The 17,760-nt window shown below is 43.0% G+C and overlaps 1 protein-coding gene across 1 annotated transcript in view; it reads right to left on the bottom strand.

Moving 5' to 3' along the window:
- Positions 1-3,010, bottom strand: part of PRSS12 (serine protease 12) — a gene marked incomplete at its 5' end in the record, with an annotated part of 65,551 nt that extends 62,541 nt beyond the window's left edge. The window contains one exon of the mRNA XM_042469694.1: positions 2,665-3,010. Within this exon, the coding sequence (XP_042325628.1) occupies positions 2,665-3,010 (346 nt within the window). The remainder of the gene's footprint in view (positions 1-2,664) is intronic.
- Between the last annotated feature and the right edge of the window lie 14,750 nt (positions 3,011-17,760).

The raw sequence follows: 17,760 nt of genomic DNA, 5'->3' as shown, positions 1-17,760 counted from the left end.
AAAAGACAATAATGTTTGCCAAAGTAGAATGCAGTAGGAAAAGGCACAGAGCACACACTACAGGTAGATTGATTCAATCAAGGAAACCACAGCCCTGAGTTTGGAAGACCAGAGTAGGGCAGTGGATGACTAGGGCTCTTGAAAGTCACTCATTCATTGAGTCCTGATAAGTCAAAGTCAACTTGATAGCAAACATCATCAGCAAGAAAGCTACTTAGAATTCTTTGCTAGACAGTTTCAGTGCTCCTTGGAACTAAAATTCCAAAGAAAACCTGAGTGCCTGCCTACACTACAGATTTGAATTGGTTTAATCTTCAAATACACTTTTCTCAGGATACCTTTAAAGTACAAAATGCAACACCAAGTCCCAGCATTTCAAAGGATGGCATCCCAGCAGTTGAAATAGTATGAAAGTACAGTAACTCACTACCTAACACATATTCCAAGCAAAACAGAAAGATTAATCAGAACAGTCAAACTCTAAACTCTCGCAAGAAGTTGAAGGAGATTTCCATGCCACAAGGCAAATACCGCTGTAGCTAGATCAGCAGGAGGGGGGCAGGAGAGACCAGTGTCCCCTTGATGGTGTGTGTGTGTGTGCGCGCGCGCATGCTTTCAAATAATTTCCAACTTGTGGAGTCCCTAAGGTGACCCTATCATGGGGTTTTCATGGCACAATTTGTTCAGAGGAAGTTTACCATTGTCTTCCCCTGAGGCTGAGAGCATGTGTCTTGCCTAAGGTCATCCAGTGAGTTTTCATATCTGAGCGGAGAACAGTCCTCTGGTCTGGTATTCTTTTTCAAAAAATATATGCATAATGTGATATGCTGTCTAGCTTTGCTCTCTAATGTTTGGCAGCCACAAATAGCAGAGTTACCATACTGCAGAAGAGCTGTCGCTCCTGGACACACTCAGACAGGTACAAGGTGACCAGATGTCCTAACCACAAAGGAGGACAGCACACTGCAAAATGTAGCACATTCAATAAAAATATAGGATGTTACCAAATAAAAGCTAAAAAACACTCATACAGAGGTAAATTCATACTTCTTAGTCATGCTCCAAATGGAGTATGTTTTTGAATTCCTCCTGGATAGAAGGCTGAAATGGAGGGCATGTCCTGGAAAAGGAGGACATCTGGTCACCCTGGGCAGGTAGCTTAATCAGGTAAGTCAGCGGGCAATCATGAGCATCAAGAGGCAATGCTTGGGTGCATGTGCACTCTAAAAGCAGCACAAGTAGGAAGAGGATGCTGAGGTTGGGTGACCAGATGTCCTACTTTTCCAGGACATGTCCTCCATTTCAACCTCCTATCCAGGAGGTATTTCTAAATGCCCTTCATTTTGGGCATCACTAAGAAGCATGAATTTATATTTTTATAAGTGCTTTTTAGCTTTTATTTTGTAATGGCCTCCATTTTTCCTACATTGTCCCCCTTTGCAGTTAGGACATCCGGTCACCATGATTCTGAGTGGACTCTGGTTTCTCAGAGGGTCAGGTCTGTCCCAGGCTAAGAGGGTCTCCCCGCTATACAGAATTTTAAATGGAAACAGTAAGGGCTGTTTGATAGTGGAACACACACCTTCCTTGCAAAGTGGCGGAGATTCCTTCCTTGGAGGTCTTTAAACCGAGGCTGGATGGCCATCTCTCAGGGATGCTTTGATTGAGAGTTGCTGCATGGCAGAATGGGATTGGACTGGATGGCCCTTGGGGTCTCTTCCAACTCTACAATTCTATGATTCTATGAATGCCACAGCCCCTTTCTGCCCAAATGCAGATGTCTGAAGAGCAGTGGTGTCACCTCACCTTAAGGTGTCACCTGGTGTGGTCCACACCTCCTGCACCTCCTAGTGATGTCACTGCTTACAGCATTTAGAATGGAAACAGGCAAATGCCACAGCCTGTTCCAGCCCAAATGCAGATGTTTGAGGAGCAGTAGTGGTTTGGGGAGCAGAGCACCCCACCGTAGCGTATCACCTGGTGCGCTTGGCACCCCTGGCACTCTCCTAGTAACATCACTACATTTTAAAGGGAAACAGGTGAATGCCACAGCCCCTTTCTGCCAAAATGAGATGTTTGAGGAGAAGTGGTATCATCCTATCTCAGGGTGTCATATTATGGTGCGCTCCTCCTGCACCCTCCTGGTGTCACCAGTGCTTACAGCACTTTAAAGGGAAACAGGTGAAAGCCACAACCCTTTCTGCCCAAACTCAAATGTTTGAGGAGCAGTGGTGTCACCCCACCTCAGGGTTCCCCTGGTGCCCCCAGAACCCCCTGCACCCTGGTAAGGGGAACCACTGATAGCATTTCAAGGCACTGCAGGGGGTGCGGACTGCAGCCGGTGGCACCCCAAGGGAGGCTGAGGCCACTGCCCCCAAACACCTACCTTTGGGCAGAAAGGGGCGTTCATCGGCTTCTCTTTAAAATGCTCAGGCTCAGTGGAAAGAGAAAGGACAGACAGAGCCCCTGCCCCTCCAAAAAATTAAGATTAAAATTTCAAAGTTAATTTTTTAAAATAAAATTGGGGCAATTTTTGATTTTTTCCTATTCTTTTTTACAGAGCAAACTCCAAAAACAGAGTCTGAGCTGTGAGCCAGGCAAGAGAGGAAGCGGTGCCAAACCGGGTCATTTCTCCCGTGTGGATGCAGGTGGTGCCCCGCTCACCTTGCCTGCAGTCGCAGTAGCCCCAGTCGACCCTCCCTCGCCGGGTCCGGTAGAAGCACCAGGGCCGGCTCCTGCCGTCGGGGTTCCGGCAGAAGTTGCTCTGGCCGCGCAGCCCGGGTCCCTGCGGGGTCTTCTCCAGGAAAGCCGGCACCTCCGCCCAGGGCAGGCACTCCCGGCCCGACTCCGTCACGTTCACGAAGCGCCCGCCGCCTCCTCGAGGGCAGCCACTGCCGCCGCCCAGGACGCCTCCCTCGGGCTGCTGGTGCTGGAGAGGCAGCGAGGGGGGGGGCAAAGCCCCGAGGGGCAGCCCTGGCCTCAGAGGGAGACCCCCAAGTGGCCCCCAAAGTCACCACCAAGAAAGCGCAGGCCAAAGCCATGCTGCCAGCAGCAGCGCCTCTCCTCCTCCTCGCTTTGGTCCATCGCCTCTCGGCTCCGGAGCCTGGCTGGGAAGGGGAGGCGGGGCCAGGACTCCTCTCTCTCTCTCTCTCTCACACACTCACAACACACAACAACAACCCACACGAGACACTAGCCAACTCTTGCTCGACGGCGGCGCTGCTGCTGCTGCTGCTTTTGGCGCCTCTTTAGCACCCCTGCCACCATCACCTCAGGAGCCACAATTGCCTTCGTTGTTTTTGGTGGTTGTGGTTGTTGGGTGCTCAGGAGGACCTCAACATGGAGGGCCCCTTCCTCACTTTGTGCCCTTTCAAGGATATATTGTAACCTTAAAAATCATATCCAAATCTGCCTTCCTGCTTTTTGTGGTGGTTTTGGTTGTGGTGGTTGTTGGGTGCCCAGGGTGCCCTCGCTGCAAAGGAGGACCGAGGCGGGGGAGAAGAGAGAGGGTGATATAAAATAAGAGCCCAAACTAGTTGAGTTCCTCATTTGGGGGCTTGGAATGATATACTGCAACACTTAAAAGGCATTTCCGAATCTCCACGCAAAGGGATCTTGTAGCACCTTTGAGACTAACTGAAAGAAATTGGTAGCATGAGCTTTCATAGAATCCGAGATTTGGAAGAGACCGCAAGGGCCATCCAGTCCAACCCCCTTCTGCCATGCAGGAACTCTCAATCAAAGCATCCCGGAGAGATGGCCATCCAGCTTCTGCTTAAAGACCTCTAAGGAAGGAGACTCCAGTACACTCCAAGGGAGTTTGTTCCTGTGTCGAACAGCCCTTACTGTCAGGAGGTTCCTCCTAATGTTCAGGTGGAATCTCTTTTCCTGGAGCTTGCATCCATTGTTTCAGGTCCTAGTCTCTGGAGCAGCAGAAAACAAGCTTAGTCCATCCTCAATATGACATCCTTTCAAATATTTAAACAGGGCTATAATATTGCCTCTTAACCATCTCTTCTCCAGGCTAAACATCCCCAGCTCCCTAAGTCGTTCCTCATAGGGCTTGGTTTCCAGACCCTTCACCATTTTAGTCACCCTCCTTTGGACACACTCCAGGTTCACAATGTCCTTTTAAAATTGTGGTGCCCAGAACTGGACACAATATTCCAGGTGGGGCCTGACTAAAGCAGAATGGAGTGGCACTATTAGTTCCCTTGATGCAGCCTAAAATCACATTGGCCTTGTTAGCTGCCGCATTGCACTGTTGACTCATGTTCAACTTGTGGTCTACTTGGACCCCTAGATCCCTTTCACATGTAGTTTCATTCAGCCTAGTGTCTCCCATCCTATATCTGTGCATTTCATTTTTCTGCCCTAAGTGCAGTACCTTACATTTCTCTGTTTTGAATTTCATTTTGTTAGCCTTGGCCTAGCTTTATAATCTATTAAGGCCATTTTGAATTTTGATCCTCTCCTCTGGGGTATAAGCTGTTCCTCCTAATTTGGTGTCATCTGCAAATTTGAAACCAAATGCATTTGCATCTGAGCAAAAAATATTGTTACATAAACTTTCTATGCTTGGTCTGCTTCCTCAGAAGCTTCCTCAGAAAGGTGGTACAAGATCCCTTGGCATACTGATATTCCAGAATAACAGGGCTATATGTCTCTGAATGCCAAATCTGCATTAGTGATTCCCATCATTACTGTGGTTCCCATCATGTTTTCCTTGAAGTGCCATGAAGCCTTGTCAAACGTCCTCAGCAAGGGGAACCAAAATCACACCAAGCATGGTTAAAAAAATTTATAGCTCCAGAAGTGATAATTAATAGAGCTATTAATCTATAAAATTAATTGATATGACAGAAACTGATAGATTACTGTGCCTTCTGAAAGGGAAAAGTACAACAAGGTTTACAAAAGATTGGGAGTAAATAGATTCAGCACTTTGGACAGCTCCTTCGGAGTTTGGACTCATGGCCAGGAATCTCAAGGACTAGGACTCTGGAGACCAGGGTTGAAATTCCCACTTGGCCATGAAACCCACTGGACATCCTTGCACAAGTCACACTCTCTCAGCCTCAGAGGATGGTGATCGCAAACCCCCTTGAAGAAACTGGCCTAGAAAACCTCATGAATAGGCAACTATTTCAAAGCACACAAAGCAAGTGCAAATGTCTGAAGACTGACTCAATTGTTGTTTTATGATTTTTATTTTCAATATCTAAAACAAAACAAAACAAAAACCTAACTCTGGTGCCGCAATGAATCACAGTTCCAGGATTCCATAGCACAGAATGCCATAAGTGAGCCATTGCAGTTAAAGTGGTGTGGGACCGGATTATTGCTGCAAGAGGAGGATTGTTAAACAAAACTGGCATCTTCTTTAAACAGAGGATGGATGGCCATCTGTTGGGGATGCTTTGACTGAGAGTTCCTGCATGGCAGGGGGTTGGACAGGATGGCCCTTGGGGTCTCTTCCAACTCTAGGATTGTATGGTGCTTCTGGATCCTGCTCTTCCCCGAGGGAAGGAGGACATGGAGGTGGCAGCTAAGTCTCTAACCAAATGCCAGCTTCCCCAACAACCTCATGAGGATTGTTGGGCAATAAGCCCTTCCTTATGGCATTCAAGAGGAGATGACCAAATAAAAGCTAAAAACATGGATAGAAATGTTAATTCATTTTCAAATTTAATTCATTTTCAAATTCCTCCCAGATAGGAGGTTGAAATGGAGGATACATATTGGAAAAGGAGGACTCCTAGTCACTCTGGCTCTGATGCCACAGCAGACTACAAACCCCAGGATCCCATAGGTTGGCACCATGGCAGTTAAATGGCTAGGATGGTTAGTTACATCATTAGAATGGTTTACAAGACCTTTATAAATATATTCATAAAATGTTTCAGCATCTGCCTTCTTCAGTTTTTCAAGCTAAAAGTGAGCTGCCAACATGAGTACTTAGTATTTAAGGGAGAATTGCTGGATCCCCGCACACTTAAAACCTTGGCACCACATGGTCTCAGCCTGGAAGGCAATCAGTAACACCATTATCCACTTAAAGCTGATAACAGAGTGTTCTCAGCACAATGAGTATTCTTATCTTGGATGCAACTCCCCTCCTTGTTTTGAACAACTGAAGAAGTCAAAAGTTGAAACATTTTGTAAATATGCTTATAAACGTCCATAAAAATAACTAAAATGTTACAGTTAAACTGCAGAAGGAGTTCCTCGTTAAATTATAATTTTGGTGTCATATGGGCTGCATTCACACTGCAGAAATCATCCGGTTTGACACCACTTTTAACTGCCATGGCTCACTGCTATGGAATTCTGGGAATTCTATAGTCTGTTGTGGCACCAGAGCTCTATCAAAGAAGGCTAAATGACTCAGAAAACTACGGTTCTCAGAATTCCATAGCATGGATCCATAGCAGTTAAAGTGGTGTCAAACTTCACCACTCAGATTCAGCCAGAGTTATACTTTAATATACCTCAAAACACAATTAGACAACAGAAGGAATTTCTCATTAAGTTATAATTTTGGTGTGCTATACAGTAGTTCTACTTTAGTAATTATCCCAAAATGTATCAATTGGAAATAATTCATTGGCTGTGTAACTACTTGCTTCCAAGCTCTGCAATTCCTGGATGGTTTTGGTGAAAAAAATCTATCTTTTGGAATTAGCTGAATAGCTGCCATCTACTGTATGTAGGATCATCAGGGATTTTAAAGATTTAGCCCCTTCCTTACCCCAAACTGCACAGTAAATTAACAAAGAACCATTGGAGCTAATGAGATTATGCCAAACAAAGCAGTTTCATGGTTTCTGCTTTGTAATGTAATTCTACTCTGCACACATTCACTCCCATTCATACCTATGTCATTTGATTTCTCTTTCTCTCCTTCTTTTCAATGGTCATTCCAATGCCTCCCTTGCTTTCACTGGCCATGTTGGGGTAGTGGTGGTGTTGCCATTCATTTTAGTTTATTGGTATGTTCCACACATATCAAGATTCTTACTTCAGACTCCGCAAAGGATGAACGTGTCTTAATCTAGCACTTTGGTGGTGCTTGTTTCAGTTCATTAGATTACAGAAGTTTGAAAGATGCCCTTTCTAGCTGCTATAAAGTTATGGATCCATGTTTAAGCTTTCCACACAAGTTTCAAATCTTTCCTGTCAAGTGGCACCAGTCAAGTTCAAATTGCCATGAGGTTGATGTGTGTGCACACACATGTGCATATGTGTGTGTCTTCAAGTTACCTGTCGACATGGTGACCCCATGAATTTCATGAATACTCAGAGGTGGTTTTGCTGGTCACGAGGTATTCATATTGAAATTAATGGAATACTTTTCTTGTTACATTGCCTTAAATGAGACTTACGGAACTTACTACCCAGATATGTATGCATGCATGCATGGGATCAAACCTGATAGTACACGCTTATCATCAATGAAGTCCTATGTTTGTTCACTTAAAAGTAAGCAGAAAACAGTAAGGAGACAAGCTTCACATGCTCTGAGATGGTCAAGTGTTTATTCAGCTCCAGTGATAAAAGGCTTTCTTCAGGGGCTAGAAACAAACACAAAGACATATATATTATACATTTTAAAAAGACAGACAATACTCAGTAACTTATATGTGTATGCCTCACTGAGGCTGAAACGCATTGGGCTTTTTTAAAAAAATACTGAACAAACAGTTGACCATCTCGGAGCATGTGGAGCTTGTCTCCTCATTGTTTTCTGGTTTCAGTGAGCTTTTCAGTACTCTCTTCACTACTTAAAAGTAAGCCCTGCCAATCTTTATGGAACTTCTTCTGAAATGAGGACAACTGAGCACACACACTTTAACTCTCTATTTTGACTCACACTGCCAGGAGGTCCCTAGTACAGAAGGTCTCTACTAGGCCTTCTTCCAACCAAAAGTTGTTCAAAGACATTTGGTTGCCTGAGGTGGACACATGACATTCTCTTGCAACCTGATACCAAGGGACATAGTACCCAAAGTCAACCATCTAGTTTTAGCACTTGAAGGCAGATGATCTCACAAACATCATTCCCCATCCCTGGCAAGAAAAAAACCCCCATAAACCAGGCACAACTGTCAGGCACAATTTAGGGTGTTGCTGGAGAGGGGCAAAAAGAGGGAATTGTTTCCACAAATAAGTTTTACATCAGTCTTGCATTTGGAACATTTGGAACTCTAGTATTTGCTCTGTTTGCTTTCCCAGGGCCTGATTCTCACTACCTTTTAAACCAGATTGCAAATCGGTTTGAACCGGTTCAAACAACCCTGGTTCCCACTTAAACCAAATCACAGAAGCAATTCTGAGAGGGGGGCCATGCACTAGACCCATTTAACCCGCATCTTTTTGACACTGATGTTTTCGGCATCTTTTTTGATAAATCGATTCCACGCAGGTGCAGATCAGAATTTTTTTTAATTTGCCCTTTGGCTGACTGGAGTGGGTCCATTTTGAATCAATTCATGCATGGGTTGTCATTGCCACTTATATCCTTGCTAGGCTACAATAAGGCAAAAATTGTCATCACCCAGCGAATCAGAGATATTGACTTGCAAACTCATAGAAGCCACTAAGTACCACATCTTGATACTGGGGTAACTGGGAGAACTGGCAAACATGCCAAGTATTTTGAATATTTGAGTATCCCTAAACAAAGAAGGGCTTTTATGTTGGCAAGGTTAAATATCTTTCCATCTGCTGTCTTGGAAGGTACATACAAAAAAGTACCTTACCATTGTCACTTTTGTCCTTGTGGCTTTGAGGAAGTTGAATCGGTCATGTTCTTCTTTGCTGCCCCCTCTATATAGAAACCCATGCTTTTTATATAACTCCTATTAAACAGCTACTCGATAAGACAGGAGAAATTTTATGTTGACTACTTTCTAGCAGACTGCAGTGAACATGTAACTAGCAGAGTTGCTAAATTTCTTGCAGCTGCTATTATTCTTCGTAAAACAGACACAATAAACTATAGTTACTCTTACTATTGCAGCTGTTATGTTATCCGTTCCTACTCATTTTATAAATTGTTTGACCGTGCCAGTCTTTATGTGTATGGACAGAACATCTATTACATTCTGTTTTAATAAGCACTCCATAACGGATGGATACTTTGACAGTTGACTGTTAAATGTTATGCCAAAGAAACTTTTTAATATTATTTTTACAACTCTTCTAAATTCCCCTGTTAACTGACACATGGCAATGAGCTTTATTTTATTCTAGATTTCATGCTGATATTTGTACCTGTTTGTAAAAGATCATTTTGAGTGTATTGTTTATATGGATTTTTGGTCATCATTATTGTATTTTATCTTGTACTGGCTGTATGCCATAATAATAAATGATTGATTGAAGGTGAGCCACAAGTGGATTATTTTAGAAGGAAAAAATGCTATCCGGCCAAATGTAGTGGGAACCATGCTCCGCTGTCGAATCAATCCATCGATTTGGATCACACACCGATTTATCTGTAAGTGGGAATGAGGCCCTGGTAACTTTGCCTGGCCTTTTCATTAAACTGCACTGGTAAGTACTTGTCAGATATTCTACATTGGCTGCCAATATATATATATATATATGCTTGAGAACTGAGGTCTGAAGGAGAGGCCCTCCCACCAGTGGGAGCACTATGAAGTGGGAGGACAATTAGAGAGAGTCTTCTTGGCTGTGGCACCCCAGTTGTGGAATGCTATCCCCATAGAAGTCTGACTGGAATCAATGTTGATTCCCTTTTGGTTCCAAGCTAAAACATTTTTTTAAACTAAAGCCTTTAGGGACTAAGGTATATAGAGTCTACATGAACATGGTTTTAAAATGCTAAAGTTTTAAAAGTGGTTACTATTACTCTGTTTAATATGTTTTTATCTTGTTCAAATTATTTATGTTTTCTGTAAAGGTCTTAAATTATTATACTGTATGCTTTCTCGAAATCCTGTGATAAAGAGTGAGATAAAAATCACAAACAAATTGTATTTCTAAATGTTCAACTGAGGTTTAAAATTACTACAAGCTAGAATTCTGGAGTTGTTGTTGTTGAGTGCTGTCAAGTCATTTCCAACTTATGGCAATCCTAAGGCGAACCTATCAGAGGGTTTTCTTGGCAGGTTTCTCCAGAGTAGGGGTTGCCATTGCCATCCTCTGAGGATGAGAGAATATGACTTGCCCAAGGTCACCCACTGGGTTTACGTGCCTGAGCTGCAATTCGAACCCTGATCTCCAGTCATAGTCCAACACTCAAACCACTCACCAAGCTGGCTCCCTATGGATACTGAAGGAAAATAGAATTTGTCAAGGTAGAATTTTCTTTGGGAGGCAGTGCCTCATTTGCCTTCCCCTTCCCCTTGTTGTTACTTCAGAATTAAAATGTTCTTTTGCACAGAGAAAGAAAAGAGCCTTTTGCTTCATTGTATTACTGAGAATGGAAATTAGAAGCAAGCTCAAAAGAACTAAAAGAATACTGAAAGGGTTTACCATGCATTAAAACACGCTGGCAATTCTTTTCTATTTTTTGAAAGAGAAATTCAAAGTAAGTAATAGACACATTAGAAAATAACTCTTGAAGAAATCTGTTAATTATATATTTCAGGCAACATTCCAGACCTTCAAGCATATAATCTGTGTTCAATAAGGTCCGCAACAATGCATGAAGACAAAGGATTTGCCTTCAAGAATCAAAAGACAAAGAAACTATAACAACACAAAGTAAGTATCATTACAATGAATTATAGCAGTAGTAGTGAAAGAGATTTGGATTCTGCTCATAGATGTTAATGGAAATTCATCTTGGCAAATATTCAGAATCACTGTCTATAGGGCTATATGATCAGAGGATGACAGTGGCAAAATGGGCAGAGAATCAAAGGGAAAGTAATTATCACGAGGGGGAGATACACATAAAAACATTTATTGTACATGACCATAGGTTGTCACAAAAAAGCAGAAGCATAGAACAAAAACATAAATAAATAAATAAATAAGACATTAAAATATCACATTGAATATGACTTTAAACCCCAGAATAAATCCCAAACCCTTTTTCAGTTTGAGTGACATAGGACCTTATTACACAGAAGGCAAAGCACCAAAATCCCATGGATAAACAGGGTTTAACTCCTGTGAATATACGGCAGGAGCGGGGTTGTTTTCAGACATGTCAGGCGATTCTGACATTATCCCAGCATCAACCCATGCAGAAAGCTGCAAAATCCCACTGCTTTTTAACTTTGGGATTTTCCCAAAATTAAAAAGTGGCGTGATTTTGTGGCTTTCAGCACGAGCTAATGCCGAGGTAATTGTGAATTTCCCCAACGTCATCTGAAAACAATCTTGGTCTTGCAGGATACTCACAAGTTTAAATCCCATTTATCCATGGGATTTGGGCACTTCCCTCCTGTGTCCATAGATGTGTCAGATATTATGGAAGTTCATAAATCATTCTGTGTCATTTAAGACTACTTCACCTCAGGTTCTAGGTCTTTCTACTCTATCTTCTTGTTTGGTTGACAATGACTGGCCCTTGTCTTAACTATGGCCAATAGAAAAGTTGTAGCTCTTCTAAATATAATGGGGTCATTATTGTAAATTAAAAATTTAATCTTTTGACTTGCTGGCCATAAATCTTTCACTTGCAGGGGTCCCAAAAGGAATTCATTCCTAACTTCTTATGACTGAGGACAGCTGATTAAATAGTGGGGAAGATCTTCGCCTCCATTTTGACCACAGTGACAGAGACGAAGTTGGCAAACCTGCCACCTACTACTATTGAAGGCATTTAATTGTATTTTTTTAATTTGTCTTTGTATCTCAATTTTGAGGAAAAGGCAGAATGATGATGATAACAACAACAACAGCAACAATCTCCCAAGTACTATAGTACTGACTGTACCAACCTAGGCTGGTCTCAGCAGGAAGACCTACAAAGTTTTCATATTCAGATTGAAATTTTGTGTGAGTGTCATTTACATGGCCTGTTCTCTGTCTTTGACCCACGAATGGGCTCTCCCTCCCATTACATGTCTGGTTACTTTTAGTTCTGACACAAATAATGCTGTTCTTAAAATGCACATTCAAACTGATGCAAATACCTTGGGTTCCCAAAACACTGACATCTGGTCTGTTATTTCAACACTTTGAAGTTCTTTTTAGTGCCGCAAAATATAAATGGCTGTGAATTGATGAAACTGTACAGCTAAATAACAGAATCATTCCATCCTGTTTTTCCTCTTACTAATGAACTATCAACTCCTGGTTAGCAGCAGAGATCCAAAAGGTATTTCTGATATTTCCTGCAGGAATTTTTAAGGCATCTTTTATGAAACCTAATAGCAAATCAGATACAAAATGTAAGGGGGATTAAGTATCTACCAAGTCACTGCAGTGGCTCAGAGGACTATAAGAATTAATTTAGCAGTAATCTGCAGCTGGATACATGAAATGGCTTCTTGGGCATTCTATTAATCATAATTTTGACAAGTTACTATATTACTGAGGTCAAGAAAGACTATACATTAGTTCCGAGATATGTGTATATATTTGAGGGGCATCTGTTTGAACCAAAGAATCTTTCCAATGAGCTGCAGCACAGTAATTCAATACAAATCAATACTGGGGAAATAAGATCATATATATTCATAAATAACAGACAAGACTAACTTGAGAAATATTTCTCTTCCAGGATATAAAAAAGGCATAAACCAAATATGTTCCTCAGACCATGAAAAGTGAAAAGAATAAATGCTGTCCATTACTATAATTTATTAGAACAAATAAACATTTTTTTGAATTAAATATGTTTCTATTATCTAAGGTGATTGGGAGAACCCTGTATATTCCCATTAATGAAAGACAGGATGGAGCAGAAGTGTGAAAATAGAAGTGTTCTATGATAGGGACCATAATAATGGTAGCAGCACTTGTATTATGGTCCTGGTGACTGTGTGTATGTCAGGAGAGTCAAGCATGTGGCCATCTGGATTTTGGCCTAAATCCAGTCTAGGAGGTCCCAACTAGAGGGCTGACTTACCATTCAGCAGCTGATTTATGGTCGGTCCTCCATGTGCAGAAATTCTTTAACTATGGCTTGAAAATATTTTAAAAACATCAATTCCAACAAGCAAACCTTGATTTTGCTATTTTATATAATGGACACCATTTTACTATGCCATTATCCAGACAACCCCCCCCCCCCCCGCAGATACAAAAATCCATGGATGCTCAAGTTCCATTGACCCCAAAGGTGGCACATACATGCTGCCATGAGAGACAATGGTTCTGAAGTCAGTCAGTCTTCCTTCCTTCCTTCCTTCCTTCCTTCCTTCCTTCCTTCCTTCCCCCCTCCCCCTTCAAGGCTTCTGCAAGATTTGGCTTTGGGGGCAGAGGCTGGAGAGCCCCATTGACCAGAGGAAGCCACAGCCAGGGTTTGGGTCTTGGAGCCCCCCCCCCCCCCCAGCCCAACACTCAGGACAGAACCTCCATGCTCTGCCACCAGCTCTGGCTCCCTTTAGCCAACAGGGCTCCAGCCTCTGCCCCCAAAGCCGGGGGTAGAAGCCTGGGAGGGAGGGAGGGAGGGCTTCAGTCCCATTGACCTCAATGGTGGCATGGCTGCATTCACACACCACCAATGGGACAATGTGGGCTTGCCATCCGTGGATGCTAAAATCTGTGGATGGTAAGTCTGTGGATACCAAGGTCTCGCTGAATTTAGTCGGATTTAAGTATCCACAGATTTTGGTAATCCATGGGGGTTCTGGAACCAAATCCCAGCAAATACCAAGTGACCACTTTAATTTGTCAGTTGGTTTAAGCTGGACTGCATCTCCCATCAGCCCTAGTCAGCTATGGTCAGACATAACAGGAGCTGTAGTTCAATCACATCTGCCAGGCCACATATTCCTCATTCCTGACATGTGTGGAAATCTAATTCTGGAGAGATATAGAAATAGATTGCAGCACAATAATGAAAGCCTCTTTGTGTGCTCAGCTGTGAAAATTACTATCCAAAGAGGACCACCCTTGTGTTCAGATTACTTCTGCTCAAAGTTGGTGGAGGATCATGTGTCAAGGAAATATACAGAGATACTATAGCATGGTTCCTGAGCCTTCCTGTTGGGCCTGGAAGTCAAGAAAGCAAAAGACGATTGTGAATGTGCTTCTGCAGTAACCTACTAATCACAGGTGGGACTACTACAACCAGGAAATTTTATCTGCAACCTGAAAAGTACTTGCACTAAGAAATTATATGTAGAACTGTTATTTCCATACTACTATTCACACTGTCCTCTTGCTCAGTCCTTTCTCCAGCCCCTAATGGAGCATCACTATATTCATTTTTTAAAGGACACCTAAATACAATAGTGTGAATGGTGGTCAACTGGGCTATATAAAGAAAGGTATGAGAAACCCACTGCTGTAGGCAGTCATATACATTTCAAGTTATTATTGGATGTCCCAGCTATAGTGGGGCAAAATGTGGAACAAATAACGGTCGCCCGGTCGCCGGGCAAACCATTTTGCCGATGGGGCGGCAAAGAACTACAAGCCCCAGAGTGCTCTGGGGCTTGCCCCGGATCCCTATTGGTGCGCGGTGTGGAAGGGGCGGCCCTTCCGCCCCGCGACGCTCTGGGAGCCGGGCTCTGTGGTTGGAGCTCCCAGTCCTCCAGGGCAGCCCATTGGCTGGGCTGCCTTGGAGGAGGAGCTCCGTCCCACACGTTGGAGGGGCGGGGCTTAGGCCTATATAAGGCCACGTTGTTGGCCCCGTCCCTCAGTTGGTGCTTGGCTCTGCACGGCGCAGAGCCAAGGGAGGAAGGGAGGAAGACCGGGAAACTTCCCCTGCCCACCCACCGCTATCTTGTGGGTTTTTAGTCACAACTTTGGGCGGCAGCATAGGCCAGGATCTGCACGGTGTGGTACCAGGGATAGGGAGCTCTGGTTTGGGAGTCACAAGGTAGCCGGGGGCGAATAGGGCAGGCGTATGGCCATTGCGGGGGCCATACGTGGGAGCGCCTCCCGGTGACTAGGGGCTTAGTGAATATGTGAACGCATGACATGGTTTGCAGTCAATGTTGTGTTCCTTAGCCCCTAGGTCATCCCATGCGCCTGGTGGGTGCCAGGTTTTGGATAATCAGATAACATCGGGTTGTTTGATTTCACAGATCCTGACCTCATGCTTTGTGCCAACCCTTACCAATTGCTTGCTAATAAAGTTGTGGCCTTTCTTCCAATATGTTGTTGTGTGGTTATTTGCTGGAGCCTCTGAGGCAACAATCCTTGGTTGAGTTTGAGACTGGTTGGAGTTGATGACATAATGATGAGAGACATCTGAAAAAGCAGCATGGGTGATGATGTAGGGCATTACCATTCTGAGCAAAAACATTGGTCATCTCTGCTTGTAGACTTACAAAAGAATGAAAAGAGCCCATACAGACAGGCCAAAATAAAGCTGCTTCAGGTCACTTTGGATGTATGCTGTTTAAATGACACACACATCCTTAGGACTGGAGCGTGACTTTGGCATGGCTTCTGGCCTCTTAGGATGCATGCATCAGTTAAACAGCATACCTCCAAAGTGACTTCAAAGCAGCTTTATTTTGGCCTGTCTGTCTGGGCTCAAAAGTCATGACTGCACTTCAAATCTGGACCCACTTTTTAGCTATCTGTATATGGAAACAAAAAATGTGTCTTGACAAAAAGAGAGAGAAAGTCAGAAGATAAGAAATATCTTCTTAAGGTTAAGAACCTGTTAAATGTAGAATGTTAATTAATTGTATTGTTTTAAATAATTGTATTATTCATGATCCATTATAAATAAAAACAGCTGTGGTTGGGGAGAAATAGAATTGACATTGTTAAAGGAAGTGAGGCTGAATTTAAATTTTCCTTTCCTGATGAAAACAGTGTTGTTCCCCACTCCTCAGTTGTATTTGCATTAGAAGGCCATCCACCAATTGCTTAGAGAGATAGTGGAGTCTCCTTCTATGATCTTGAAAAAGAGACTGAATAACTACCTGCTGGGGATGCTTTAGTTGGGGGTCCTGCACTGAACAGGGAATTGAACTAGCTGGGCTATGAAGCCCCTTCAGCTCTATGGTTCTATGATTCCAGAAGTAAGTAGAAGCTTTGGAAGGTAAATATTAAAAGCCCTTCCTGCTGCATGCTGCAGTTTCATTCCTGCAATAGTTATTTTATTTTATTTTTAAAAAGTTAAATGCAACAGTACATTTAATATGCTACACATTTTCACCTTGATTGTTTGAGACTTGATGACTGGTTGCTGAAATGTGAAATGTCCAATGAAACAAATTGCACTTATGGTGACATTTGGTGATACAAACATCTGTGATATCTCTGGTGTCAGATCTTTAAATGGCTCATTCACACAGCTAACATCACATCATACCATAATAATCAAGTGATAATCTTCCATATGTGGATCACTGCAGAAGGTACTCCCTAGAGCTGGGTATGAATTAACAATTCCTCTTCTGGAAAATTGCCTGATCTGTCAGTTAAGAAGATCTGAACTACATCAGCTAAGTAAATGAGTGCTTAGCTTTTCTACAGATTAAATTTTGAGTGTTGGGACTATAAACCTTACATAGACAAATAAGGCATAGATTTATATCAATCATGCAGCAATTTGAACTTCTAGTCTAAAAATGGAAATGTAAGGGACATTTATAGTCAATGAAAAGCATATTTTTATCTTTTTTAGGAAAAGAACAGAGGCATTCTATAAGCCTTAGTAATGGCACCAAATAAGACTGACAGAGCCCATTGTCTTACAGCAAGATATTTCTATTTCTATGGAATGACCTACAGTATTTCAATCTGAGTAGAATTTTAGAAGTATCTATTATCCTTAAGAGCTGCTCGCTTTCCTGCCTTTCTGACACTTTGTCCAAAGACTTCTTAACTGTTACAAAAATTACAACAATTTTGCAGCTGTCAAAGAGTACAGTATTAAAAATATTGAGTCTCCCATAAATATACTTGCCTTTTTTTTCTTATAGGGCCATTATATATCTCAGTTTTTATCAGACACAACTGACTGCAAACAATAGTTTGAAAACTGGGGTCTGGTGATATTCACTGTAGATTATTATTAGCATTTTTAATTATTTATCTATAGCCCGTTACAGACGGGTGTATAGTACGGACTGGGTCCGTACTAGGGTTAGAAAGGGGCATCCTTTCCAGATGCCCCTAACCCTAGTACAGATCGAGTCCGTACAAAATGGTGGCGCCTGTTCCACATGGGGGCCACCATTGCTATGTCACCACCGCACCAGGGCGCATAGAGCGCCTTTTCCGCAGCGCCAGAAGGAGCTCCGAAACGGAGCTCCTTCTGGGATTTGCGTCACTGGCGCAGCCTTTAGACAGCTGTGCCAGCAATGCAACGCAGAAAGGGGCCAAGTGGCCCCTTTCTGTGTGTCCCCACCACCGTCGGGTGTCCTTGGGGCATGAAGCCCCAAGGACACCTCTTTCCAGGCCATGGGGAAGCGGCTTTTTGTCGCTTCCCCACAGCCTGGAAAGCGGCGGATCAGGGCCCCAGAGGCTGCCATTCTGGCAGCTGAGGCCCCAATCCGGCAGGGAAAGGGGCAGTCTGTAACGCGCCTATATTAGCTTCTAAAAACATTATGTATATGTAGATTTGATCTTAGACTGAAAGAAATGTGAGTATGTGTGTAGAGAGAAACTGGTGGACTCAGTAGTCCTTACCATCTGTCAATT

Source organism: Sceloporus undulatus, chromosome 5, assembly GCF_019175285.1.
Source record: "Sceloporus undulatus isolate JIND9_A2432 ecotype Alabama chromosome 5, SceUnd_v1.1, whole genome shotgun sequence".
Taxonomy (NCBI): Eukaryota; Metazoa; Chordata; class Lepidosauria; order Squamata; family Phrynosomatidae; genus Sceloporus; species Sceloporus undulatus.
This window is presented reverse-complemented; position numbering and strand designations above follow the sequence as displayed.